This window comes from Amblyomma americanum, chromosome 6 (genome assembly GCF_052857255.1).
Source record: "Amblyomma americanum isolate KBUSLIRL-KWMA chromosome 6, ASM5285725v1, whole genome shotgun sequence".
Taxonomy (NCBI): Eukaryota; Metazoa; Arthropoda; class Arachnida; order Ixodida; family Ixodidae; genus Amblyomma; species Amblyomma americanum.
The window spans coordinates 191,152,513-191,176,563 of NC_135502.1; the positions used below are offsets into that span (position 1 = coordinate 191,152,513).

At 55.8% G+C, this 24,051-nt stretch overlaps 10 protein-coding genes across 10 annotated transcripts; 7 read left to right on the forward strand and 3 right to left on the reverse strand.

Moving 5' to 3' along the window:
- Positions 1 to 885: 885 nt before the first annotated feature.
- On the forward strand, positions 886 to 1,296 carry LOC144095649 (histone H3). The gene has a single exon (XM_077629317.1). It carries the CDS (start codon positions 886 to 888, stop codon positions 1,294 to 1,296), a length of 411 nt encoding a protein of 136 aa, XP_077485443.1.
- Positions 1,297 to 1,567: 271 nt separating this feature from the next.
- On the reverse strand, positions 1,568 to 2,594 carry LOC144095113 (histone H2A-like). Its single transcript, XM_077628911.1, has one exon. It carries the CDS (start codon positions 2,592 to 2,594, stop codon positions 2,226 to 2,228), a length of 369 nt encoding a protein of 122 aa, XP_077485037.1. The 3' UTR covers positions 1,568 to 2,225.
- A 263-nt stretch (positions 2,595 to 2,857) lies between these two features.
- Positions 2,858 to 4,778, forward strand: LOC144095114 (histone H2B). Its single transcript, XM_077628912.1, has one exon. It carries the CDS (start codon positions 2,878 to 2,880, stop codon positions 3,250 to 3,252), a length of 375 nt encoding a protein of 124 aa, XP_077485038.1. The 5' UTR covers positions 2,858 to 2,877; the 3' UTR covers positions 3,253 to 4,778.
- Positions 4,779 to 5,053: 275 nt separating this feature from the next.
- On the forward strand, positions 5,054 to 5,913 carry LOC144095115 (histone H4). The gene has a single exon (XM_077628914.1). The coding sequence runs from the start codon at positions 5,293 to 5,295 to the stop codon at positions 5,602 to 5,604; it is 312 nt and encodes a 103-aa protein (XP_077485040.1). The 5' UTR covers positions 5,054 to 5,292; the 3' UTR covers positions 5,605 to 5,913.
- A 3,700-nt stretch (positions 5,914 to 9,613) lies between these two features.
- Positions 9,614 to 10,024, forward strand: LOC144095650 (histone H3). Its single transcript, XM_077629318.1, has one exon. The coding sequence runs from the start codon at positions 9,614 to 9,616 to the stop codon at positions 10,022 to 10,024; it is 411 nt and encodes a 136-aa protein (XP_077485444.1).
- A 607-nt stretch (positions 10,025 to 10,631) lies between these two features.
- On the reverse strand, positions 10,632 to 11,463 carry LOC144094312 (histone H2A-like). Its single transcript, XM_077628248.1, has one exon. It carries the CDS (start codon positions 11,326 to 11,328, stop codon positions 10,954 to 10,956), a length of 375 nt encoding a protein of 124 aa, XP_077484374.1. The 5' UTR covers positions 11,329 to 11,463; the 3' UTR covers positions 10,632 to 10,953.
- Positions 11,464 to 11,604: 141 nt separating this feature from the next.
- On the forward strand, positions 11,605 to 12,321 carry LOC144095116 (histone H2B). The gene has a single exon (XM_077628915.1). It carries the CDS (start codon positions 11,612 to 11,614, stop codon positions 11,984 to 11,986), a length of 375 nt encoding a protein of 124 aa, XP_077485041.1. The 5' UTR covers positions 11,605 to 11,611; the 3' UTR covers positions 11,987 to 12,321.
- Positions 12,322 to 13,785: 1,464 nt separating this feature from the next.
- Positions 13,786 to 14,645, forward strand: LOC144095117 (histone H4). Its single transcript, XM_077628916.1, has one exon. It carries the CDS (start codon positions 14,025 to 14,027, stop codon positions 14,334 to 14,336), a length of 312 nt encoding a protein of 103 aa, XP_077485042.1. The 5' UTR covers positions 13,786 to 14,024; the 3' UTR covers positions 14,337 to 14,645.
- Positions 14,646 to 18,344: 3,699 nt separating this feature from the next.
- LOC144095651 (histone H3) lies at positions 18,345 to 18,755 on the forward strand. Its single transcript, XM_077629320.1, has one exon. The coding sequence runs from the start codon at positions 18,345 to 18,347 to the stop codon at positions 18,753 to 18,755; it is 411 nt and encodes a 136-aa protein (XP_077485446.1).
- Positions 18,756 to 19,363: 608 nt separating this feature from the next.
- LOC144095118 (histone H2A-like) lies at positions 19,364 to 20,832 on the reverse strand. Its single transcript, XM_077628917.1, has one exon. It carries the CDS (start codon positions 20,058 to 20,060, stop codon positions 19,686 to 19,688), a length of 375 nt encoding a protein of 124 aa, XP_077485043.1. The 5' UTR covers positions 20,061 to 20,832; the 3' UTR covers positions 19,364 to 19,685.
- Positions 20,833 to 24,051: the final 3,219 nt, after the last annotated feature.

Below are 24,051 nucleotides of genomic sequence, written 5' to 3' on the forward strand. Positions count from 1 at the left end.
GGCGGCCGGGTAACCCTCGCCCGCCGGGAGAGCCTCTTCGGGCCGTCGTCGTCAGCTGCAGCGGCGGCGGCCCATGTTTCCTGTGACCCCCCAGCAGCCGGCGCACCTGATGACGGCGGCGGCTTCATCGCCTCCCTGACTCCGGCTGTGCTGCCCCGGACGGAGCGCGGCTTCCCTGCTGCCCTCCGCCCTCCCCGCGCGCACTCGTGCGTGAGGGGCCCCGACGCGCCGTCTTCATGGCGGTTCCCAGCGTCACCTCCCCCTGCTGCTGTCCTGACGCAGCTCCCGGCGTGAACTAGAACATCTCCGCCGGTCCCTGGTCGCCAGTCTACTGACGCCCGGCTGTTACCACAGCCCCTGCGCGCCGCCGGCAACGGCGGTTCCCAGCGCACCCCGCCGCGCTGCCTCACAGCAGTCTACCAGCGGTCCCCTACCGGCCACCCTTCGGTGGCACTCTGCAGGCAGCCTCGGCTACCTGCAGCCTTCGCCTGCCCTGGCCGGCTCTCCGGCTGCTCCTGGGTCACGGCTCCCTGCCCCCGGCAGGCCCCCGACGACGCGCGCCACTCCCAGCGCGCGCCGTTCATCTTCCCCCCCCAGCGAGACGGCTGCTTGCTGCGTGCCGGTGCCTCGGGTGCTGTCTCCGGTGTCTTGTGAAGTGTGTAGTGCTGTCCCTGTCCCGTGTCACCACCCCAATCCCCCTCCCCTCCCCCACATCCCAATCCCCTTCCCCTGGCCCCTAAGAGTGATGCCCACGAGGCCAACATAAGTTGGGGCCAGTATCCCCCTCCCCAGAATATCCCATAGTACCAACCACCACCACCACCAGTCTCTCGCCGCCCGTCTCCGAAGGCAGTCCGTCCGTTACCAGCGTCCGCGTCCGGCACCATGGCTCGCACGAAGCAAACCGCGCGCAAGAGCACCGGTGGCAAGGCCCCCCGCAAGCAGCTGGCCACAAAGGCTGCTCGTAAGAGTGCGCCAGCTACCGGAGGCGTGAAGAAGCCTCACAGATATAGGCCTGGCACCGTGGCACTTCGTGAAATTCGCCGATACCAAAAATCGACCGAACTTCTCATCCGCAAGCTGCCCTTCCAGCGCCTGGTGAGAGAAATCGCTCAGGACTTCAAGACCGACCTGCGCTTCCAGAGCTCGGCCGTCATGGCACTTCAGGAGGCCAGCGAGGCATACCTGGTCGGTCTCTTCGAGGACACCAACCTGTGCGCGATCCACGCCAAGCGCGTCACCATCATGCCGAAGGATATCCAGCTGGCGAGGCGCATCCGCGGCGAGCGCGCCTAGAGCGCAGTGGCGCCCGGCACTTGGCGCCGCCGCCGCCGCCGCAGCAACGCATCACAACGGTCCTTCTCAGGACCACCCAAATGTTTGCTTTGGCCACGGGCGCACGAAACCGAGCTCCGAACCCGGCCGGTCCCTCTCTCTCGAACACTGCGTTTCGCAGCTGCTGGAAAACGAGGTGAGTTGTTGAAAGCCATGGCCCTGGCGTCTTCCGCGGGCTCGCGCTTGTAAATAACATCATTGCACAAGTCACGCGCGCGCGCCCAGTTTTGTGGGGGTAAATGCGGCGCTGGGCGCGCAAGTGAATGCAGCACGCGCCGCCTACATTAGGTGCACCTTGATACGCCGCGTACGTATTTATTGCTGTGTGAATAGTTTCTGTCGATATTACCGTCCGCTCACCTATTTTATTTCGTGTCTGCATTCTGCCTGCTGTGGCTTATTTCCGCTGTCCCAGTTCACGTCCTTCGGTATCTATGGCAGATGCCCGCGGTGGCGAAAAAAAAAAAAAATCCCGTCCCTTGTTCTCTATTACTGTCTCAGTAAAGCCACTTCGTCATTCTCTCTAGCGCTGCTATGTGAAACCCCTGCTAGGGAACTGCCAAAAAAAAAAAACAATGCGCTGGTCATGCCCCTTATTAACGCTCTACTGGCCTCCTGCTAGCGACTGGGCCAGGAAAAGGAAAGGAAGAAGGGGCCGATAAAACTAAATAAAAGCCAACCTGTGTGCGGCGCGCAGTGAGGCAAACACTTTGAAAAAACAGCCAGCGTGAGAGGGACGCAGCGGTCCAGAGCAAATAAAAAAAACAAAACCCAAAGGTATCACACAGCGAGGCCCCGCCGTGGCAGGCAGTTGGTTGGTCCTGATAAGGACCGTTAGTTGGGCGCTGCTGATGCGGCGGGCGCGCCTCCACAGACGTGCGGTAGACCGCTCACGCCTTCTTCTCGGTCTTCTTGGGGAGCAACACGGCCTGGATGTTGGGCAAGACGCCGCCCTGGGCGATGGTAACTCCCGAGAGCAGCTTGTTCAGCTCCTCGTCGTTTCGGATGGCCAGCTGCAGGTGGCGCGGAATGATTCTGGTCTTCTTGTTGTCCCGAGCAGCGTTGCCCGCCAGCTCGAGCACCTCGGCGGCCAGGTATTCGAGGACGGCGGCCAGGTAAACGGGGGCGCCCGCTCCGACGCGCTCCGCGTAGTTGCCCTTACGCAAGAGACGGTGAATTCGACCCACGGGGAACTGCAGTCCCGCGCGGCTCGAGCGGGTCTTGCTCTTGCCCTTGCCTCCTTTTCCGCGACCTGACATGGTGACTTCTGTTGTACGCTCGAGAAAGAACGGGGAACGCCGCGTGCGAGAACAGACAGGAACGGGCTGCTGCTTGATACTACGAACCTCGAGAGCGCGCCGCGATACCGCGACGGGAGCGCTGGAGGGAGGGTGAGGAGGCCGCGACGCGTCGACCAATCGCGCGGCGGCCTGGCTCCGGTCGCTTGAACACCACGGTGCCAGTATAAAAACGCCGCGCGCCCCTGCGCGCGCGTTCTTTCGACACCGTCCGTCTCCCCGAGCGCAGTCGTAACTGATCGTCATGCCCCCTCAACCGTCGGGAAAGGCCGTGAAGAAGGCCGGAAAGGCGCAGAAGAATGTGCGCGCAACCGACAAGAAGAAGAAGAAGCGCCGCAGGAAGGAGAGCTTCTCCATCTACATCTATAAGGTGCTCAAGCAGGTGCATCCGGACACTGGAGTATCCAGCAAGGCCATGTCCATCATGAACAGCTTCGTGAACGACATCTTCGAGCGCATCGCGGCCGAGTCCTCTCGCCTGGCCCACTACAACAAGCGCTCGACCATCACGAGCCGGGAGATCCAAACTGCGGTGCGTCTCTTGCTGCCTGGCGAGCTGGCCAAGCACGCCGTGTCCGAAGGCACCAAGGCTGTCACCAAGTACACCAGCTCCAAGTAGGCGGCACATCGCGCTCGTCGCCAGTCGTCCCCCCCAACAACCTCAACGGCTCTTTTCAGAGCCAACCAAAGTGTTTGCATCGTCGAGTCTGCAGGTAGCGGCGCGATGCTCCGGGCCCCTTTCTCTCTCTGTGTTTTGATTGTTTAAGTTGTTTTCTTCATTAGCATGTAGCCTCGAGAAATGGATATCAGGCGGTTGAAATAGCAGCGGTTTTGCTTAGGCAGCATGCAATACAGCCAGATTGTTAAAGAACAATATTTCGAATTAGTTGTAGGAGAACTGTAAAGGAAATATATATGTATGTATGCATGTGAATACTCATCCGCATGAGCACGTAAGAGAGAAGAAAAAAAAAAGAAGCTTCTACCTATTATATGCTTGCTTAAGTGTGACGGCAGGAGGTAATTTATTGCGGAATTCCCCCGGTTTGGGTTTGTGTGGATATTTGGCCTTAAGAAGAGGTTATCGTTTCGTGGCCGCAACACGTGCCTGCGGACGTCGGGGAGGCCACTGTGTTCCCTCAGTCTGTTCTTAGGAAATTCGAAAGGAAAACAGTTTGCCACCCGTGGCGTGCCCCATCTGGCCAGCGGTATTCGAAGGGAGGGAGGAAGTACTTACGTACAGCTGTAAGGGTTACATACACCAATGTGCAGGACGTAGAACTGGGCAGTACAGTGCGGCGGACGTAGCTGTAGCAAATCAGTCCGCAGAGAAGCCACGCTTCACACTGGCCACCGGGCGAGCGCGCACTCGCAGAATATGAAGCGCTACAAGCACAATTTGCTGTGTCGTTAGTAATGTGCGTGTCCCCCAGCGCGTGCGGCGCGCCCGCGTTTTTGTTTTCTTTTTTTTTTTCCCCGGTAAGAACGGCGAAAAATTCCGACGCTGGCAGCTGTTTGGTACCTTCTTTGGCTTCTTGCGGCCGATGCTGTCGTGCCAGATAGAGCAAGTAAGTCCTCGAACACGAGCAGATTATCGTATCGCGCGTGTGCACAATAGCCTGGCAATGGTCGGAAAACTGAAAGCGACGCTCGCACAGCTCGGGTTCGATCCAGCGAGCCGAAAGTGGGAAGAGAGGTGGTGAGACATTTGTTCTATGTGGCTGGAAAATTTTAAAGCTGTGCATTGGTTACTTTTTGAGATAAACGTATTTCTATGTAGTCCGCAAGAGAAACTGGTCGTTTCTCGGCATCCTGGCGACCGGGAGAGGAGGGGGAGCGAGGTACGTGCGCCGCGAACGGCCGTAGTCGCCCTCTCAAGGGCCCGCTCCGATGTGGTCACGGACACGGTGAAGTGTGTGCGGGAAGTTGGGGACACACACACACGATAAGTGAGTGCTTAATTTCCCCTTAGCAATGCACGTTTTGAGAACGGGCAGGTTTTGAGGACAAAAAAAAAAAAACCGCTTCTGCAGCTTCACAAGTCGCGAAACCCGCTAATTGTTGGTAGCGCCAGCAATGACGGTGTCCTTGGTGTGTCTTTAAGGGGCGCGCGATTTAACGGTGTAAACTCTCCCCTGCCAGTGGGGGGGGGGGGGCAGCAAACAGAAACCACGCGCACCTGTTTGCTTGCAACGCAGGCACGCACGAAAAAAAAAAAAGACTGACAGCAGCAACGACTAGGCATCAAGTATTTTTTTTTTTTCCATGCAAACGGAGCAGGCATGACCAAATATCGGTTATACAGCCACTATTGCGAAGTGTAGGAGGTGCGCTTCGTTTTCCATTGTTTGCTATTTCCGTTTTTTTTTTTCTTGCGCGGTGGGGGGTCGCGTGATGCAGAATGGGGCAGTCTTCGCGTTGCTTGGTTGTTTACGTGTGCGCCTTGATGCGGTCGTTTTGGCTACCTTGCTGGCGGCGCGGCAGCCCTCCGAGAGGGCTCAGTAGTGCTAGCGAGCCGGCGCTTGCGGAGGCGGACTCTCATTGGTCGAGGCGCCGCAGCGAATGGCGGCTTCGCGCTGCCAGCACCACAGGCCGCCGAGCGTAACACCATCATTCCCCGTTCTCGCCTCGGAGTGTACACTTCGTCGTCGGCACCATCATGTCTGGTCGCGGAAAAGGTGGCAAGGGACTCGGCAAGGGAGGCGCGAAGCGCCATCGCAAGGTATTGCGAGACAACATCCAGGGCATCACCAAGCCCGCCATCCGTCGTCTGGCGCGCCGAGGCGGTGTCAAGCGCATCTCGGGCCTGATCTACGAGGAGACCCGCGGCGTGTTGAAAGTGTTCCTCGAGAATGTGATCCGGGACGCCGTCACGTACACGGAGCACGCTAAGCGCAAGACTGTCACCGCCATGGATGTGGTCTACGCGCTGAAGCGTCAGGGCCGCACTCTGTACGGCTTCGGAGGCTAGTCCGTCCACCGTGTGCCGTCTGGACTTCGGCGTCGTGCAAGCACCCTTCTCGCGAAAAACAGCCCTCTTTAGGGCTACCCAACTGCTGCATGGGCAGCCGCTGGTCATGCGAACCAGAGCTCCGGTTCTCGTGTGTCCCTCTCTCCCCTTTGTTTTGCTACCGTTTTCTGCATCCGTTTTTCCTTTCCTTGCGGCCTGCCACAGCGAGCGGATCACGACCGAACGGCAACCAGGAGTGGTCTCAGGTAAGCAGTTCCGTTCTTGACTCTGTGCAGTAGCGCGTGCAGTCAGTACTGTGAGTGTCGTCCGAGGGAGCATGCTCGCTGTTTGCCTAGTCAGTCACTGTCAAACGCAGTGGACGGAGTAAAACAAAGTGTGTGCTCGAATTTGCAAAGTCTTTCTGCATTGACCGTCTGGGATTCAAGTGAGGCGGTGTTCGAGAGGTGACCGTTCCAGAAGAGCACAGTTTTTTTTTTTTTCGCTTTAAATGCGGGGCCTCATGGAATTCGGGGTCAGGTATGCTCGACTTTGTGCCGTAGTGCGTGCAACAACAAGTAGGGTATGCGAAATGCAGAGCTTCGCAGTTGCGCATCACTCGTGTCCGCCTGCGAAATGATCACAGCTCGTTTGAATGTCGCGGAAAGAGCGACTGATAATGTTGGCTACCGCTTAAAAAAAAAGGGGGGGGGGGGGAAATGCAAACAGAACGATTCGCCGAAGTCTGGTTAAGAGCGGAGATGCGAAGGTCCCTCTTTATTTTTTGGCCCATCGTGTTCTGCGTTGAAATTTTTTTGTGAAATGAAGGGCATTATAAAGTAGCCAATTACAGTTCCTACTCCCAACGTGACAGCGGCGGCGAGTTTTTTTGTTTTTTTCTTCTCCCGCACCAAGTTTACCCAACTCATCGGCGCAGAGCTGCGTTCCGAATCGAAATATTCAAGGCGGTGTAATGATTGCACTGCATTGCGTTTGGTCCAAAACCGTTACAGTTTTTCTCTATCGTAAATGTGGGGCGCTTTCTTGCCTGCAGGACATGTGGCCAGGTAATGCTATCACATTATTGAGCCCAAGTGTGCCATAAGGCTGTGCTAGTCAGCTTTACATGTCTGTGGCAGAAACACTGTTGGCGAATTTCAGCAGCCGTGCGCGCGTCAAAGAAAAAAAATTGGACGACTTGCAGCCATTCCTTGTATGCAGAGCGCCTCTCATAATCTGAAACCTGGAGGTAAACACACCTGGCCGAGAGACGTGCGAAATGGAGCATCGTGTTTCGTTTCCTGAATAGGCCTTTGTTCGTCAAATTGGGCTTCCAGAGTGTAACTCCAGATAAAAAACACAGGAATGAACGGGACGGACAAATTGCAAACCATTGCAGCACGCGAACAGCCCCTGCCTCAAGTGAAAAGGGGGAAAAGAAGCACACAGCTTGGTTGTCTGCATTCCAAGTGACTCAATGATTGGTTCTGTAGCGTGTTCCGCTGACCTGGAACAACATTGTAATGCTGGGGGGACTTAACTTTTTGTACACGACGGTGCGGACGTTCTCGTCACAGTCGACTTTAAGGAACCTGCAGGGTGGGATGAGCCGCCGAATGCCTCTTTAGTCTTGAGTCATTTTTTTTTTCTCCCCAGTTATGAGTACAATTAGATGATTTACCATCCCACTGGTGCACCGCTACAGACAGTTGTCCAAATTCATAGGAAGCGTTATTGCCTCCGACTGCCCAGTCGCTGTCCAATTTGTGTTTGCGACGATCACTTGCAGTGAATTATTATTATGAGACCACATTGTTGGAGCAGGTTCAATTCGTGAGTTTTTGACAGGCAGTACAGACACCGAAACGTACCTGTGAATAATAGCGTGCAAAAGCACTTCTCCCATGGAAACTGGAATATGCAGGATCTGTGTGGGAGCCTCATTGCAAAGAAAGGATGTAATGGAATAATACAAACGAGAGGACCCACCTTCCCTACTAACGCCTGAGAATGGAGTGCGCACACAAGAGCACAGGTGTAAAGTCAGTCGTCTCCAGTAAAGAGGAAAATTGGACTTGAACCTTTCCCTTAGGCCAATATTTTGTGCCACAGAACCCGACATGAATAGCTTTCTTTCTCTGCTTGCTGTAAAGGAGTCGTCTGAAAAGTTTCTAACGACTATGCAAAAAATCTAACTCTCTCAGGGTGAAAAAGCGCCGCGGGAAAAATCCACGTATTCATCATTTACCCGAGTCGGTTTTTGCTTCGCGCGGCAGCAGCAGTCGACTGCGCGACGCGGACTCTGCTGTCTCGGAGGCGGGTATACTTGCGCAGGCGACACGAAGGGGGCGCCGCAGCCCCGCGCTGCGCCGACTGTGTTGCGTTGGCAGGGAGGGAGGAGCAGCTCAGCTCCGGGCCTCAAGTATTCCGTTGCGTGGCAAGCGTTGGGCGCTTTAATGGGGGCTCGCACCCAGGCCGGTAGACGTCCTGCGCGAATTTTTGTTATTATTTTTGGTTTGCAAGCTAGAAGCGTCGGAACTGTGCCCGCAAATTTCGTTGCGGTGCGGCCGTAGCAGAGCGCTATTCTACGCGGGCCCCTACAGATATGCACATCCTGGCCTATGCTATGCAAGGAAAACGACAGGGCAGTGGATATAAAGCACTTTTCTTTCTATTTTTTTCAATTGGCCGCAGTCAGTTGATCTAACCCAGGCATGCACTTCCGTTTGTTTCTAAGGTGACCGCAGGAAGTACACCTCAATTACGGAGAGATGGGATGCATTCTTTACGCGCGCTGCTCTTGCTCACTAACCTTGCCTGCCTAGTACTCGAAGCATATTGTCCCGCAGATGCAGGAGAGCTTTTAGGCATTTATGCGCGGCTTCCGTGCACTGCACTGTGCCCAGTTCTTTCTGTGCAGTAAATAGTAAATTGGTTCATCTCTTGCGGTGGTTTGCGAGCTTGGCGCCCGGGGAGTTTTTTTTTTTTTTCGCAATCCCGTTGCTCTTTGTCTCCAAGACAAGAAAGCCTCTAACTGATAGCGTTGTGCGCATACCTATCCAGCGAAGCGCATGAACTTCGCAGGCGGCTGTGAGAAGTAGTGGGTCTTCGTTTTGCTCCGCACTTTTGTCTTCTCCGCTGGCGTTGAACCTTCTATGATTGCTTTCCAGTAATGCGGCCTAACTCGGCCAACAATCGCCGCTTTTTTTTTACACGCGCGACAGTCTGTTCTACACCAGTAACGGCACGTGCTTTTCAGGCATGCGGCGGCGACACACTGTAAGGTATCCACATCCAAGCTTGGGAAAGCAGCCACAGTGCCTGGGCAGGGAGAAAAAGTGCCTTTTATAAAATTGCACGCCACCACTTTAATCTTTACACTCGCCTCTCACATTCATTCGCTCATGCCGACCGCAGTGCACTTAACAATTTTGGTTGCTGCCTCCTTCCTTTGCCTATTGAAATGAGCCAACAAACAGCGAAAATAATTACTTTCTCCTCCTCAACTAAAGTTCAGTTCTATACTCAGAATGTCTCCCGGAGCATTCATTGCTTGCTGTCGCGCTAGTAGCTTCGCCTTTCTTTTCGAAAGACTCATTGCCCGGTATGTCCAAGAAGACAAGCTCGTTGCAGTGCGCTAACGCCACACGGAACGACCCGCAACCGCGTCGACACCCTGGTGTGGTGGCAAAGTCGACGCTGCCGCGTACGCCCGGCTCCTGCCAGAGGGCTGCTTTTGCTGTGCGGGCAAACCTAAAGGATAGGCGCACCGTAATCTTGCGCTAGACCACGGTTCCACACCCACTTGTCTCACCTTTGCCAGGCGCGAAACCAACGCGCGCTCGAAAAGTAGTATTTCCAGCATTCTGGCGGCCGCCGCAGAACGGAGGGAAGCTATCGGTCCGTCAGCGGGGACCAATCGGGTCGGAGAGAGGGCGCGAGGGAGCAGCGCCGCCGCGCGGCGCGGAACACAGTCTCTCGCCGCCCGTCTCCGAAGGCAGTCCGTCCGTTACCAGCGTCCGCGTCCGGCACCATGGCTCGCACGAAGCAAACCGCGCGCAAGAGCACCGGTGGCAAGGCCCCCCGCAAGCAGCTGGCCACAAAGGCTGCTCGTAAGAGTGCGCCAGCTACCGGAGGCGTGAAGAAGCCTCACAGATATAGGCCTGGCACCGTGGCACTTCGTGAAATTCGCCGATACCAAAAATCGACCGAACTTCTCATCCGCAAGCTGCCCTTCCAGCGCCTGGTGAGAGAAATCGCTCAGGACTTCAAGACCGACCTGCGCTTCCAGAGCTCGGCCGTCATGGCACTTCAGGAGGCCAGCGAGGCATACCTGGTCGGTCTCTTCGAGGACACCAACCTGTGCGCGATCCACGCCAAGCGCGTCACCATCATGCCGAAGGATATCCAGCTGGCGAGGCGCATCCGCGGCGAGCGCGCCTAGAGCGCAGTGGCGCCCGGCACTTGGCGCCGCCGCCGCCGCCGCAGCAACGCATCACAACGGTCCTTCTCAGGACCACCCAAATGTTTGCTTTGGCCACGGGCGCACGAAACCGAGCTCCGAACCCGGCCGGTCCCTCTCTCTCGAACACTGCGTTTCGCAGCTGCTGGAAAACGAGGTGAGTTGTTGAAAGCCATGGCCCTGGCGTCTTCCGCGGGCTCGCGCTTGTAAATAACATCATTGCACAAGTCACGCGCGCGCGCCCAGTTTTGTGGGGGTAAATGCGGCGCTGGGCGCGCAAGTGAATGCAGCACGCGCCGCCTACATTAGGTGCACCTTGATACGCCGCGTACGTATTTATTGCTGTGTGAATAGTTTCTGTCGATATTACCGTCCGCTCACCTATTTTATTTCGTGTCTGCATTCTGCCTGCTGTGGCTTATTTCCGCTGTCCCAGTTCACGTCCTTCGGTATCTATGGCAGATGCCCGCGGTGGCGAAAAAAAAAAAAAAATCCCGTCCCTTGTTCTCTATTACTGTCTCAGTAAAGCCACTTCGTCATTCTCTCTAGCGCTGCTATGTGAAACCCCTGCTAGGGAACTGCCAAAAAAAAAAACAATGCGCTGGTCATGCCCCTTATTAACGCTCTACTGGCCTCCTGCTAGCGACTGGGCCAGGAAAAGGAAAGGAAGAAGGGGCCGATAAAACTAAATAAAAGCCAACCTGTGTGCGGCGCGCAGTGAGGCAAACACTTTGAAAAAACAGCCAGCGTGAGAGGGACGCAGCGGTCCAGAGCAAATAAAAAAAACAAAACCCAAAGGTATCACACAGCGAGGCCCCGCCGTGGCAGGCAGTTGGTTGGTCCTGATAAGGACCGTTAGTTGGGCGCTGCTGATGCGGCGGGCGCGCCTCCACAGACGTGCGGTAGACCGCTCACGCCTTCTTCTCGGTCTTCTTGGGGAGCAACACGGCCTGGATGTTGGGCAAGACGCCGCCCTGGGCGATGGTAACTCCCGAGAGCAGCTTGTTCAGCTCCTCGTCGTTTCGGATGGCCAGCTGCAGGTGGCGCGGAATGATTCTGGTCTTCTTGTTGTCCCGAGCAGCGTTGCCCGCCAGCTCGAGCACCTCGGCGGCCAGGTATTCGAGGACGGCGGCCAGGTAAACGGGGGCGCCCGCTCCGACGCGCTCCGCGTAGTTGCCCTTACGCAAGAGACGGTGAATTCGACCCACGGGGAACTGCAGTCCCGCGCGGCTCGAGCGGGTCTTGCTCTTGCCCTTGGCCTTGCCTCCTTTTCCGCGACCTGACATGGTGACTTCTGTTGTACGCTCGAGAAAGAACGGGGAACGCCGCGTGCGAGAACAGACAGGAACGGGCTGCTGCTTGATACTACGAACCTCGAGAGCGCGCCGCGATACCGCGACGGGAGCGCTGGAGGGAGGGTGAGGAGGCCGCGACGCGTCGACCAATCGCGCGGCGGCCTGGCTCCGGTCGCTTGAACACCACGGTGCCAGTATAAAAACGCCGCGCGCCCCTGCGCGCGCGTTCTTTCGACACCGTCCGTCTCCCCGAGCGCCGTCGTAACTGATCGTCATGCCCCCTCAACCGTCGGGAAAGGCCGTGAAGAAGGCCGGAAAGGCGCAGAAGAATGTGCGCGCAACCGACAAGAAGAAGAAGAAGCGCCGCAGGAAGGAGAGCTTCTCCATCTACATCTATAAGGTGCTCAAGCAGGTGCATCCGGACACTGGAGTATCCAGCAAGGCCATGTCCATCATGAACAGCTTCGTGAACGACATCTTCGAGCGCATCGCGGCCGAGTCCTCTCGCCTGGCCCACTACAACAAGCGCTCGACCATCACGAGCCGGGAGATCCAAACTGCGGTGCGTCTCTTGCTGCCTGGCGAGCTGGCCAAGCACGCCGTGTCCGAAGGCACCAAGGCTGTCACCAAGTACACCAGCTCCAAGTAGGCGGCACATCGCGCTCGTCGCCAGTCGTCCCCCCCAACAACCTCAACGGCTCTTTTCAGAGCCAACCAAAGTGTTTGCATCGTCGAGTCTGCAGGTAGCGGCGCGATGCTCCGGGCCCCTTTCTCTCTCTGTGTTTTGATTGTTTAAGTTGTTTTCTTCATTAGCATGTAGCCTCGAGAAATGGATATCAGGCGGTTGAAATAGCAGCGGTTTTGCTTAGGCAGCATGCAATACAGCCAGATTGTTAAAGAACAATATTTCGAATTAGTTGTAGGAGAACTGTAAAGGAAATATATATGTATGTATGCATGTGAATACTCATCCGCATGAGCACGTAAGAGAGAAGAAAAAAAAAAGAAGCTTCTACCTATTATATGCTTGCTTAAGTGTGACGGCAGGAGGTAATTTATTGCGGAATTCCCCCGGTTTGGGTTTGTGTGGATATTTGGCCTTAAGAAGAGGTTATCGTTTCGTGGCCGCAACACGTGCCTGCGGACGTCGGGGAGGCCACTGTGTTCCCTCAGTCTGTTCTTAGGAAATTCGAAAGGAAAACAGTTTGCCACCCGTGGCGTGCCCCATCTGGCCAGCGGTATTCGAAGGGAGGGAGGAAGTACTTACGTACAGCTGTAAGGGTTACATACACCAATGTGCAGGACGTAGAACTGGGCAGTACAGTGCGGCGGACGTAGCTGTAGCAAATCAGTCCGCAGAGAAGCCACGCTTCACACTGGCCACCGGGCGAGCGCGCACTCGCAGAATATGAAGCGCTACAAGCACAATTTGCTGTGTCGTTAGTAATGTGCGTGTCCCCCAGCGCGTGCGGCGCGCCCGCGTTTTTGTTTTCTTTTTTTTTTTCCCCGGTAAGAACGGCGAAAAATTCCGACGCTGGCAGCTGTTTGGTACCTTCTTTGGCTTCTTGCGGCCGATGCTGTCGTGCCAGATAGAGCAAGTAAGTCCTCGAACACGAGCAGATTATCGTATCGCGCGTGTGCACAATAGCCTGGCAATGGTCGGAAAACTGAAAGCGACGCTCGCACAGCTCGGGTTCGATCCAGCGAGCCGAAAGTGGGAAGAGAGGTGGTGAGACATTTGTTCTATGTGGCTGGAAATTTTAAAGCTGTGCATTGGTTACTTTTTGAGATAAACGTATTTCTATGTAGTCCGCAAGAGAAACTGGTCGTTTCTCGGCATCCTGGCGACCGGGAGAGGAGGGGGAGCGAGGTACGTGCGCCGCGAACGGCCGTAGTCGCCCTCTCAAGGGCCCGCTCCGATGTGGTCACGGACACGGTGAAGTGTGTGCGGGAAGTTGGGGACACACACACACGATAAGTGAGTGCTTAATTTCCCCTTAGCAATGCACGTTTTGAGAACGGGCAGGTTTTGAGGACAAAAAAAAAAAACCGCTTCTGCAGCTTCACAAGTCGCGAAACCCGCTAATTGTTGGTAGCGCCAGCAATGACGGTGTCCTTGGTGTGTCTTTAAGGGGCGCGCGATTTAACGGTGTAAACTCTCCCCTGCCAGTGGGGGGGGGGGGGCAGCAAACAGAAACCACGCGCACCTGTTTGCTTGCAACGCAGGCACGCACGAAAAAAAAAAAAGACTGACAGCAGCAACGACTAGGCATCAAGTATTTTTTTTTTTTCCATGCAAACGGAGCAGGCATGACCAAATATCGGTTATACAGCCACTATTGCGAAGTGTAGGAGGTGCGCTTCGTTTTCCATTGTTTGCTATTTCCGTTTTTTTTTTTCTTGCGCGGTGGGGGGTCGCGTGATGCAGAATGGGGCAGTCTTCGCGTTGCTTGGTTGTTTACGTGTGCGCCTTGATGCGGTCGTTTTGGCTACCTTGCTGGCGGCGCGGCAGCCCTCCGAGAGGGCTCAGTAGTGCTAGCGAGCCGGCGCTTGCGGAGGCGGACTCTCATTGGTCGAGGCGCCGCAGCGAATGGCGGCTTCGCGCTGCCAGCACCACAGGCCGCCGAGCGTAACACCATCATTCCCCGTTCTCGCCTCGGAGTGTACACTTCGTCGTCGGCACCATCATGTCTGGTCGCGGAAAAGGTGGCAAGGGACTCGGCAAGGGAGGCGCGAAGCGCCATCGCAAGGTATTGCGAGACAACATCCAGGGCATCACCAAGCCCGCCATCCGTCGTCTGGCGCGCCGAGGCGGTGTCAAGCGCATCTCGGGCCTGATCTACGAGGAGACCCGCGGCGTGTTGAAAGTGTTCCTCGAGAATGTGATCCGGGACGCCGTCACGTACACGGAGCACGCTAAGCGCAAGACTGTCACCGCCATGGATGTGGTCTACGCGCTGAAGCGTCAGGGCCGCACTCTGTACGGCTTCGGAGGCTAGTCCGTCCACCGTGTGCCGTCTGGACTTCGGCGTCGTGCAAGCACCCTTCTCGCGAAAAACAGCCCTCTTTAGGGCTACCCAACTGCTGCATGGGCAGCCGCTGGTCATGCGAACCAGAGCTCCGGTTCTCGTGTGTCCCTCTCTCCCCTTTGTTTTGCTACCGTTTTCTGCATCCGTTTTTCCTTTCCTTGCGGCCTGCCACAGCGAGCGGATCACGACCGAACGGCAACCAGGAGTGGTCTCAGGTAAGCAGTTCCGTTCTTGACTCTGTGCAGTAGCGCGTGCAGTCAGTACTGTGAGTGTCGTCCGAGGGAGCATGCTCGCTGTTTGCCTAGTCAGTCACTGTCAAACGCAGTGGACGGAGTAAAACAAAGTGTGTGCTCGAATTTGCAAAGTCTTTCTGCATTGACCGTCTGGGATTCAAGTGAGGCGGTGTTCGAGAGGTGACCGTTCCAGAAGAGCACAGTTTTTTTTTTTTTCGCTTTAAATGCGGGGCCTCATGGAATTCGGGGTCAGGTATGCTCGACTTTGTGCCGTAGTGCGTGCAACAACAAGTAGGGTATGCGAAATGCAGAGCTTCGCAGTTGCGCATCACTCGTGTCCGCCTGCGAAATGATCACAGCTCGTTTGAATGTCGCGGAAAGAGCGACTGATAATGTTGGCTACCGCTTAAAAAAAAAGGGGGGGGGGGGAAATGCAAACAGAACGATTCGCCGAAGTCTGGTTAAGAGCGGAGATGCGAAGGTCCCTCTTTATTTTTTGGCCCATCGTGTTCTGCGTTGAAATTTTTTTGTGAAATGAAGGGCATTATAAAGTAGCCAATTACAGTTCCTACTCCCAACGTGACAGCGGCGGCGAGTTTTTTTGTTTTTTTCTTCTCCCGCACCAAGTTTACCCAACTCATCGGCGCAGAGCTGCGTTCCGAATCGAAATATTCAAGGCGGTGTAATGATTGCACTGCATTGCGTTTGGTCCAAAACCGTTACAGTTTTTCTCTATCGTAAATGTGGGGCGCTTTCTTGCCTGCAGGACATGTGGCCAGGTAATGCTATCACATTATTGAGCCCAAGTGTGCCATAAGGCTGTGCTAGTCAGCTTTACATGTCTGTGGCAGAAACACTGTTGGCGAATTTCAGCAGCCGTGCGCGCGTCAAAGAAAAAAAATTGGACGACTTGCAGCCATTCCTTGTATGCAGAGCGCCTCTCATAATCTGAAACCTGGAGGTAAACACACCTGGCCGAGAGACGTGCGAAATGGAGCATCGTGTTTCGTTTCCTGAATAGGCCTTTGTTCGTCAAATTGGGCTTCCAGAGTGTAACTCCAGATAAAAAACACAGGAATGAACGGGACGGACAAATTGCAAACCATTGCAGCACGCGAACAGCCCCTGCCTCAAGTGAAAAGGGGGAAAAGAAGCACACAGCTTGGTTGTCTGCATTCCAAGTGACTCAATGATTGGTTCTGTAGCGTGTTCCGCTGACCTGGAACAACATTGTAATGCTGGGGGGACTTAACTTTTTGTACACGACGGTGCGGACGTTCTCGTCACAGTCGACTTTAAGGAACCTGCAGGGTGGGATGAGCCGCCGAATGCCTCTTTAGTCTTGAGTCATTTTTTTTTTCTCCCCAGTTATGAGTACAATTAGATGATTTACCATCCCACTGGTGCACCGCTACAGACAGTTGTCCAAATTCATAGGAAGCGTTATTGCCTCCGACTGCCCAGTCGCTGTCCAATTTGTGTTTGCGACGATCACTTGCAGTGAATTATTATTATGAGACCACATTGTTGGAGCAGGTTCAATTCGTGAGTTTTTGACAGGCAGTACAGACACCGAAACGTACCTGTGAATAATAGCGTGCAAAAGCACTTCTCCCATGGAAACTGGAATATGCAGGATCTGTGTGGGAGCCTCATTGCAAAGAAAGGATGTAATGGAATAATACAAACGAGAGGACCCACCTTCCCTACTAACGCCTGAGAATGGAGTGCGCACACAAGAGCACAGGTGTAAAGTCAGTCGTCTCCAGTAAAGAGGAAAATTGGACTTGAACCTTTCCCTTAGGCCAATATTTTGTGCCACAGAACCCGACATGAATAGCTTTCTTTCTCTGCTTGCTGTAAAGGAGTCGTCTGAAAAGTTTCTAACGACTATGCAAAAAATCTAACTCTCTCAGGGTGAAAAAGCGCCGCGGGAAAAATCCACGTATTCATCATTTACCCGAGTCGGTTTTTGCTTCGCGCGGCAGCAGCAGTCGACTGCGCGACGCGGACTCTGCTGTCTCGGAGGCGGGTATACTTGCGCAGGCGACACGAAGGGGGCGCCGCAGCCCCGCGCTGCGCCGACTGTGTTGCGTTGGCAGGGAGGGAGGAGCAGCTCAGCTCCGGGCCTCAAGTATTCCGTTGCGTGGCAAGCGTTGGGCGCTTTAATGGGGGCTCGCACCCAGGCCGGTAGACGTCCTGCGCGAATTTTTGTTATTATTTTTGGTTTGCAAGCTAGAAGCGTCGGAACTGTGCCCGCAAATTTCGTTGCGGTGCGGCCGTAGCAGAGCGCTATTCTACGCGGGCCCCTACAGATATGCACATCCTGGCCTATGCTATGCAAGGAAAACGACAGGGCAGTGGATATAAAGCACTTTTCTTTCTATTTTTTTCAATTGGCCGCAGTCAGTTGATCTAACCCAGGCATGCACTTCCGTTTGTTTCTAAGGTGACCGCAGGAAGTACACCTCAATTACGGAGAGATGGGATGCATTCTTTACGCGCGCTGCTCTTGCTCACTAACCTTGCCTGCCTAGTACTCGAAGCATATTGTCCCGCAGATGCAGGAGAGCTTTTAGGCATTTATGCGCGGCTTCCGTGCACTGCACTGTGCCCAGTTCTTTCTGTGCAGTAAATAGTAAATTGGTTCATCTCTTGCGGTGGTTTGCGAGCTTGGCGCCCGGGGAGTTTTTTTTTTTTTTCGCAATCCCGTTGCTCTTTGTCTCCAAGACAAGAAAGCCTCTAACTGATAGCGTTGTGCGCATACCTATCCAGCGAAGCGCATGAACTTCGCAGGCGGCTGTGAGAAGTAGTGGGTCTTCGTTTTGCTCCGCACTTTTGTCTTCTCCGCTGGCGTTGAACCTTCTATGATTGCTTTCCAGTAATGCGGCCTAACTCGGCCAACAATCGCCGCTTTTTTTTTACACGCGCGACAGTCTGTTCTACACCAGTAACGGCACGTGCTTTTCAGGCATGCGGCGGCGACACACTGTAAGGTATCCACATCCAAGCTTGGGAAAGCAGCCACAGTGCCTGGGCAGGGAGAAAAAGTGCCTTTTATAAAATTGCACGCCACCACTTTAATCTTTACACTCGCCTCTCACATTCATTCGCTCATGCCGACCGCAGTGCACTTAACAATTTTGGTTGCTGCCTCCTTCCTTTGCCTATTGAAATGAGCCAACAAACAGCGAAAATAATTACTTTCTCCTCCTCAACTAAAGTTCAGTTCTATACTCAGAATGTCTCCCGGAGCATTCATTGCTTGCTGTCGCGCTAGTAGCTTCGCCTTTCTTTTCGAAAGACTCATTGCCCGGTATGTCCAAGAAGACAAGCTCGTTGCAGTGCGCTAACGCCACACGGAACGACCCGCAACCGCGTCGACACCCTGGTGTGGTGGCAAAGTCGACGCTGCCGCGTACGCCCGGCTCCTGCCAGAGGGCTGCTTTTGCTGTGCGGGCAAACCTAAAGGATAGGCGCACCGTAATCTTGCGCTAGACCACGGTTCCACACCCACTTGTCTCACCTTTGCCAGGCGCGAAACCAACGCGCGCTCGAAAAGTAGTATTTCCAGCATTCTGGCGGCCGCCGCAGAACGGAGGGAAGCTATCGGTCCGTCAGCGGGGACCAATCGGGTCGGAGAGAGGGCGCGAGGGAGCAGCGCCGCCGCGCGGCGCGGAACACAGTCTCTCGCCGCCCGTCTCCGAAGGCAGTCCGTCCGTTACCAGCGTCCGCGTCCGGCACCATGGCTCGCACGAAGCAAACCGCGCGCAAGAGCACCGGTGGCAAGGCCCCCCGCAAGCAGCTGGCCACAAAGGCTGCTCGTAAGAGTGCGCCAGCTACCGGAGGCGTGAAGAAGCCTCACAGATATAGGCCTGGCACCGTGGCACTTCGTGAAATTCGCCGATACCAAAAATCGACCGAACTTCTCATCCGCAAGCTGCCCTTCCAGCGCCTGGTGAGAGAAATCGCTCAGGACTTCAAGACCGACCTGCGCTTCCAGAGCTCGGCCGTCATGGCACTTCAGGAGGCCAGCGAGGCATACCTGGTCGGTCTCTTCGAGGACACCAACCTGTGCGCGATCCACGCCAAGCGCGTCACCATCATGCCGAAGGATATCCAGCTGGCGAGGCGCATCCGCGGCGAGCGCGCCTAGAGCGCAGTGGCGCCCGGCACTTGGCGCCGCCGCCGCCGCCGCAGCAACGCATCACAACGGTCCTTCTCAGGACCACCCAAATGTTTGCTTTGGCCACGGGCGCACGAAACCGAGCTCCGAACCCGGCCGGTCCCTCTCTCTCGAACACTGCGTTTCGCAGCTGCTGGAAAACGAGGTGAGTTGTTGAAAGCCATGGCCCTGGCGTCTTCCGCGGGCTCGCGCTTGTAAATAACATCATTGCACAAGTCACGCGCGCGCGCCCAGTTTTGTGGGGGTAAATGCGGCGCTGGGCGCGCAAGTGAATGCAGCACGCGCCGCCTACATTAGGTGCACCTTGATACGCCGCGTACGTATTTATTGCTGTGTGAATAGTTTCTGTCGATATTACCGTCCGCTCACCTATTTTATTTCGTGTCTGCATTCTGCCTGCTGTGGCTTATTTCCGCTGTCCCAGTTCACGTCCTTCGGTATCTATGGCAGATGCCCGCGGTGGCGAAAAAAAAAAAAAAAATCCCGTCCCTTGTTCTCTATTACTGTCTCAGTAAAGCCACTTCGTCATTCTCTCTAGCGCTGCTATGTGAAACCCCTGCTAGGGAACTGCCAAAAAAAAAAACAATGCGCTGGTCATGCCCCTTATTAACGCTCTACTGGCCTCCTGCTAGCGACTGGGCCAGGAAAAGGAAAGGAAGAAGGGGCCGATAAAACTAAATAAAAGCCAACCTGTGTGCGGCGCGCAGTGAGGCAAACACTTTGAAAAAACAGCCAGCGTGAGAGGGACGCAGCGGTCCAGAGCAAATAAAAAAAACAAAACCCAAAGGTATCACACAGCGAGGCCCCGCCGTGGCAGGCAGTTGGTTGGTCCTGATAAGGACCGTTAGTTGGGCGCTGCTGATGCGGCGGGCGCGCCTCCACAGACGTGCGGTAGACCGCTCACGCCTTCTTCTCGGTCTTCTTGGGGAGCAACACGGCCTGGATGTTGGGCAAGACGCCGCCCTGGGCGATGGTAACTCCCGAGAGCAGCTTGTTCAGCTCCTCGTCGTTTCGGATGGCCAGCTGCAGGTGGCGCGGAATGATTCTGGTCTTCTTGTTGTCCCGAGCAGCGTTGCCCGCCAGCTCGAGCACCTCGGCGGCCAGGTATTCGAGGACGGCGGCCAGGTAAACGGGGGCGCCCGCTCCGACGCGCTCCGCGTAGTTGCCCTTACGCAAGAGACGGTGAATTCGACCCACGGGGAACTGCAGTCCCGCGCGGCTCGAGCGGGTCTTGCTCTTGCCCTTGGCCTTGCCTCCTTTTCCGCGACCTGACATGGTGACTTCTGTTGTACGCTCGAGAAAGAACGGGGAACGCCGCGTGCGAGAACAGACAGGAACGGGCTGCTGCTTGATACTACGAACCTCGAGAGCGCGCCGCGAGAGAGAGAGAGATGGATGTTCTTGGGGAAAGGAATAAGAAATTGGGGGGAGCACGACGCGTGCGGTAATTTCTCTCTTTCAGGTGAGGAAATGGTCGTTGCGCCGCGCAGGGGGAGGGTAGGAGGAACAGGATAGTGGGAGAAAGTAGAGTTCGCAGATGCGCAGTCGCGATTCCCGTCTTCGCGTATTCGGGCCGGGAGGGGGAGGCCGCGCCAAGAGCAGAGCGCCGATGCGCACTCGACTGGGAGACAGAGCCGACTGAGAGAGCGAGGGGCGTGGTTTGGAAGCGCGCGGACCGCAGGGAGGCGCAGGTCTCTCGGCCAATAGGGAGGTGGCTGGATGTGCGCGTGAATGCCGGCAAGCGGCGTGTTTACCGAGCATGGAATGCGGGGCAGCAGGCCTGAGTCGATAATCTTGGTAGACAGTTACCGTTACCCATCACCATCTGACGTAACTGTGCGGCACTTCAAAAGGTGCGGTTTGTAGGGGATATCCGCCAGGGAGGGGGAGGTTAAAACCGCTCCAGCAGTTGGGCATCTCGTACATATTGGAGCAGAGCCCCGAAGGCGCGTCGCGTTTTCTCGCGCGGGCCGGCTGGGAAAAGCAGTTGTTGTGCGCTCTCGCAGGGTAGGGCCAGGCGTCTGTAGCTTGCCTCCAGCACTTCTCTGTGCTTCTTGAGGGCAGGACATTTTGAGAGGAGGTGATCGAGCGTTTCCACTTCTCCACAGTCTTTGCACATGGGGCTGGCTGCGCCTCGTAGACGATGCATGCGCTCGGCTGTCCAGACGCAGCCTATGCGCATCCTAAGGAGGGTGGTCCGGTCAATGAGATCGAAGTCACGGGAGCTTATGGGCTTCGGTGCTTTGCCTGCGGCTACTCTGGCATCCGGGTGTTGTGCGACGATGCGGGCTTTGATGTTGTGCCGGGCCACATCGAGGGGGGATATTGCAGTGCACTCCGGTGTGCCGTCGGCGTGAGCTTGCTTGGCCAGTTGGTCAGCCTGCTCGTTGCCGCTGATTCCGACGTGGGACGGGAGCCATTGGAGCAGAACGTCGCGGCCGAGTGCTCGTGCCTGGCGTAGCTTGTTGTCCAGGTTGGCATACATGGGCAGTGTATGGTGCGACCTCCGCAGCGTGGTGAGCGCAGCCTTGGAGTCACTGAGGACGACAGCTGGAGAGAGGTCTGGTGTCTCCAGGATGAGATCAGCTGCCAAGTGCAGGGCGGCAACTTCTGCGGTTGTGGACGAGGCACTGCATGTGAGGCGGCTCTGCCTGGCGATGCCGAGAGAAGGGACTACACATGCGGCAGCCGCTGATGCGCCTCCTTCCAGCACGGATCCGTCGGTATATATTTCTACTCGGCCGCTGCAATCCTCGTGGAGAAGCGCAGCGGTTTCTTGCTGTAGCGCGCAGACGGGTGTGTCTTTCTTGGATCGCACGCCTGGGATGACGGTCTGGATGCTGAGCGGGGCGCGCAGGTGGGGCGGAAGTGCCGGGCTGCAGCTAGAGGGCGGTCGGGCGATGTGCGCGCCAAACAGCTGTGCTGCGCGGCCCATGTGCGAGTGGCGGGCTTCGGACAGTCGGCTGAGGAGTTGCGAAGTTCCCGGAGCTCTTTGCATGCGCTCGACAGTGTTGAGGGCTGTTAGTTGTGCCCGGAGAGAGATCGGCCATGTGGCAGCTTCTGCATAGGTGGCAGGTACTTGCGACCAGCGCGGCAGGCGCATAAAACGGCGGATCGCAGCGCGTTGGTCTACGTCGATGGCGCGCCACAGGCTGGGGCGCAGGTCGACGAGCGGTAGAGCGTACAGGAGCTTAGGTACCGCTATCCCGTTGTAGAACCGGTATGCCAGCTCTGGGGAGCAGCCTTCTCCTTTGGCTTGTAGTCGGTTAGCCACATCGGCCACTTGGCTCGCCTCTTTCCGCAGTTTAGCTACAGCTGGCCGCCAGGTGAGCTGCGCGTCGATAACGAGTCCAAGATAGCGGGCACTTTTTTTCCACGGAAGGGGCACCCCTTTTAGCTGCAGGTTGGGTATAAGTTTCCATGCAGCAGGACGGGGGTGGAGCACGAGGGCCTCCGTTTTGGAAGTTGACAAGCTGAGCCCCACGGTGGAGAGATATTCTCCGACACATTCTAGTGCATGTTGCAACTGCGCTCTAACTGTACGACCAGACAGTGTGGGGCCACTGCAGTAGAGGGCTATGTCGTCAGCATATATGCTGACGCGCACCTGATACAGAAGGGAACGAGGGATAATGTTCGGGATGTTAGCCAGCACGATATTAAATAAGAAGGGACTAAGAACACTGCCCTGCGGAACGCCCTTGGTGATGTGGCGGGGTGTGCTGAGCGAGCCACCAACTTTCACACGCATTGTTCTGCCTGAGAGAAACGATTTGACATAGCGGTATAAATTCTCAGCCACGCCTATGTTTACCAGAGCATCAAGTATAGATGCGTGGGCGAGCGAGTCAAAAGCGCTCTGAATGTCGAGGAGGACGAGGTAGGCAGCCTGCTTCTTATATTTTGCTTCCTCTAAGAAGGCCGATATTTCCGCTATGCAGTCGGCGGTGCATCGGGAATGGCGGAATCCGCTTTGTTCTGGTGCCAGTGCACCTCTCACGTCTGCCATCCATTGAAGCCGCTTCAGTGCCATATATTCCATCGTTTTCCCTGGGACTGAGGTGAGAGATATCGGCCTGTAAGAGTTGATGTTTGCAGAAGGCTTGCCCGGCTTCAGGACAGGAATAACGATGGCAGTGCGCCAGGACTGGGGGACATCTCCGGTTGCAAATACTTCATTGTAAGCTTCAAGCAGGCGCTGACGTTGGTTACAATTTAAATTCCTCAGCATCTGGTGAGTGACTTGATCTGAACCTGGGGCACTTCGCCGCTTGCGCTTGTGTTCGAGCGCGACATCCAGCTCGTGCGTTGTGAAAGGCTCAGTGCACAGGGCATGAAATTCGCGCGAGAACCATACGAAAGGTACGAATGGAGAAACAGAAAAGATGGAGGCGATGGGCGTGTCACTCACCAGAGTGGGGACAAAGTGTTCAGCGAGGAGGTCGGCCAGCGCAAGAGCATCTATCCCTTTAGCCACCGCTATGGAAAGGGCAGGGAAGCGTGGTGCTTTGGAGTGCAGCATTGATGAAAGAATCCGCCAGCCGCGAGCCTGAGCACGGGGTTCGTCCAGGGCACGACACACTGAAATCCAGCTGCGACGACGCAGCCGTTTGGCGTGACGCAGGCACGCAGCATCCAGACGCTTGTAGATAGTCCAGTGTGCGGGCTTGTTCGTGCGCCGTGCACGGCGTTGAGCCCTTCGACGCGCAGCACGCAGGTTCAAGAGTTTGATGTCTGGCACAGGTGTTCCGGGGAGCACAGCACAGCGTATTGTGGCACCACTCGCACAGGCGGCAATGTGATCGAAGAAGTTATGTGGTTCACATGGATTTTGCTCACATAGCTCGCGGAAGCGCGACCACTGCACTACACTGTATGTCACTTTGTCCGCAGGGCGTTCAGTTCGTGGCAAGATGTCAATAGGCAGGTGGTCTGATCCTGCAGTATCGGGGTGCGTAGACCAGTCGTAGACACAATCTGGGGAAGCCACGCTGAGGTCGATAGCTGTAGGAGTGCAGCTCGGACGCACAAACGTTGGACTACCTGTGTTCAACAGGTTCAGTCCCGCAGCGCGAATAGCGTCTAGCACGTCACATCCCTGTCTGGATGAGGTGCGGGAACCCCACTCAACATGGCGACAGTTGAAGTCACCACAAATGAGTAGGTTTTGCTTGATTCGTTGAGTGAGACGAACGATGAGCCGTGCGTCCCACGGGTATCCAGGCCGCACATAGACACTTGCAACGGTGGTGTCAGTTCCCCCGAG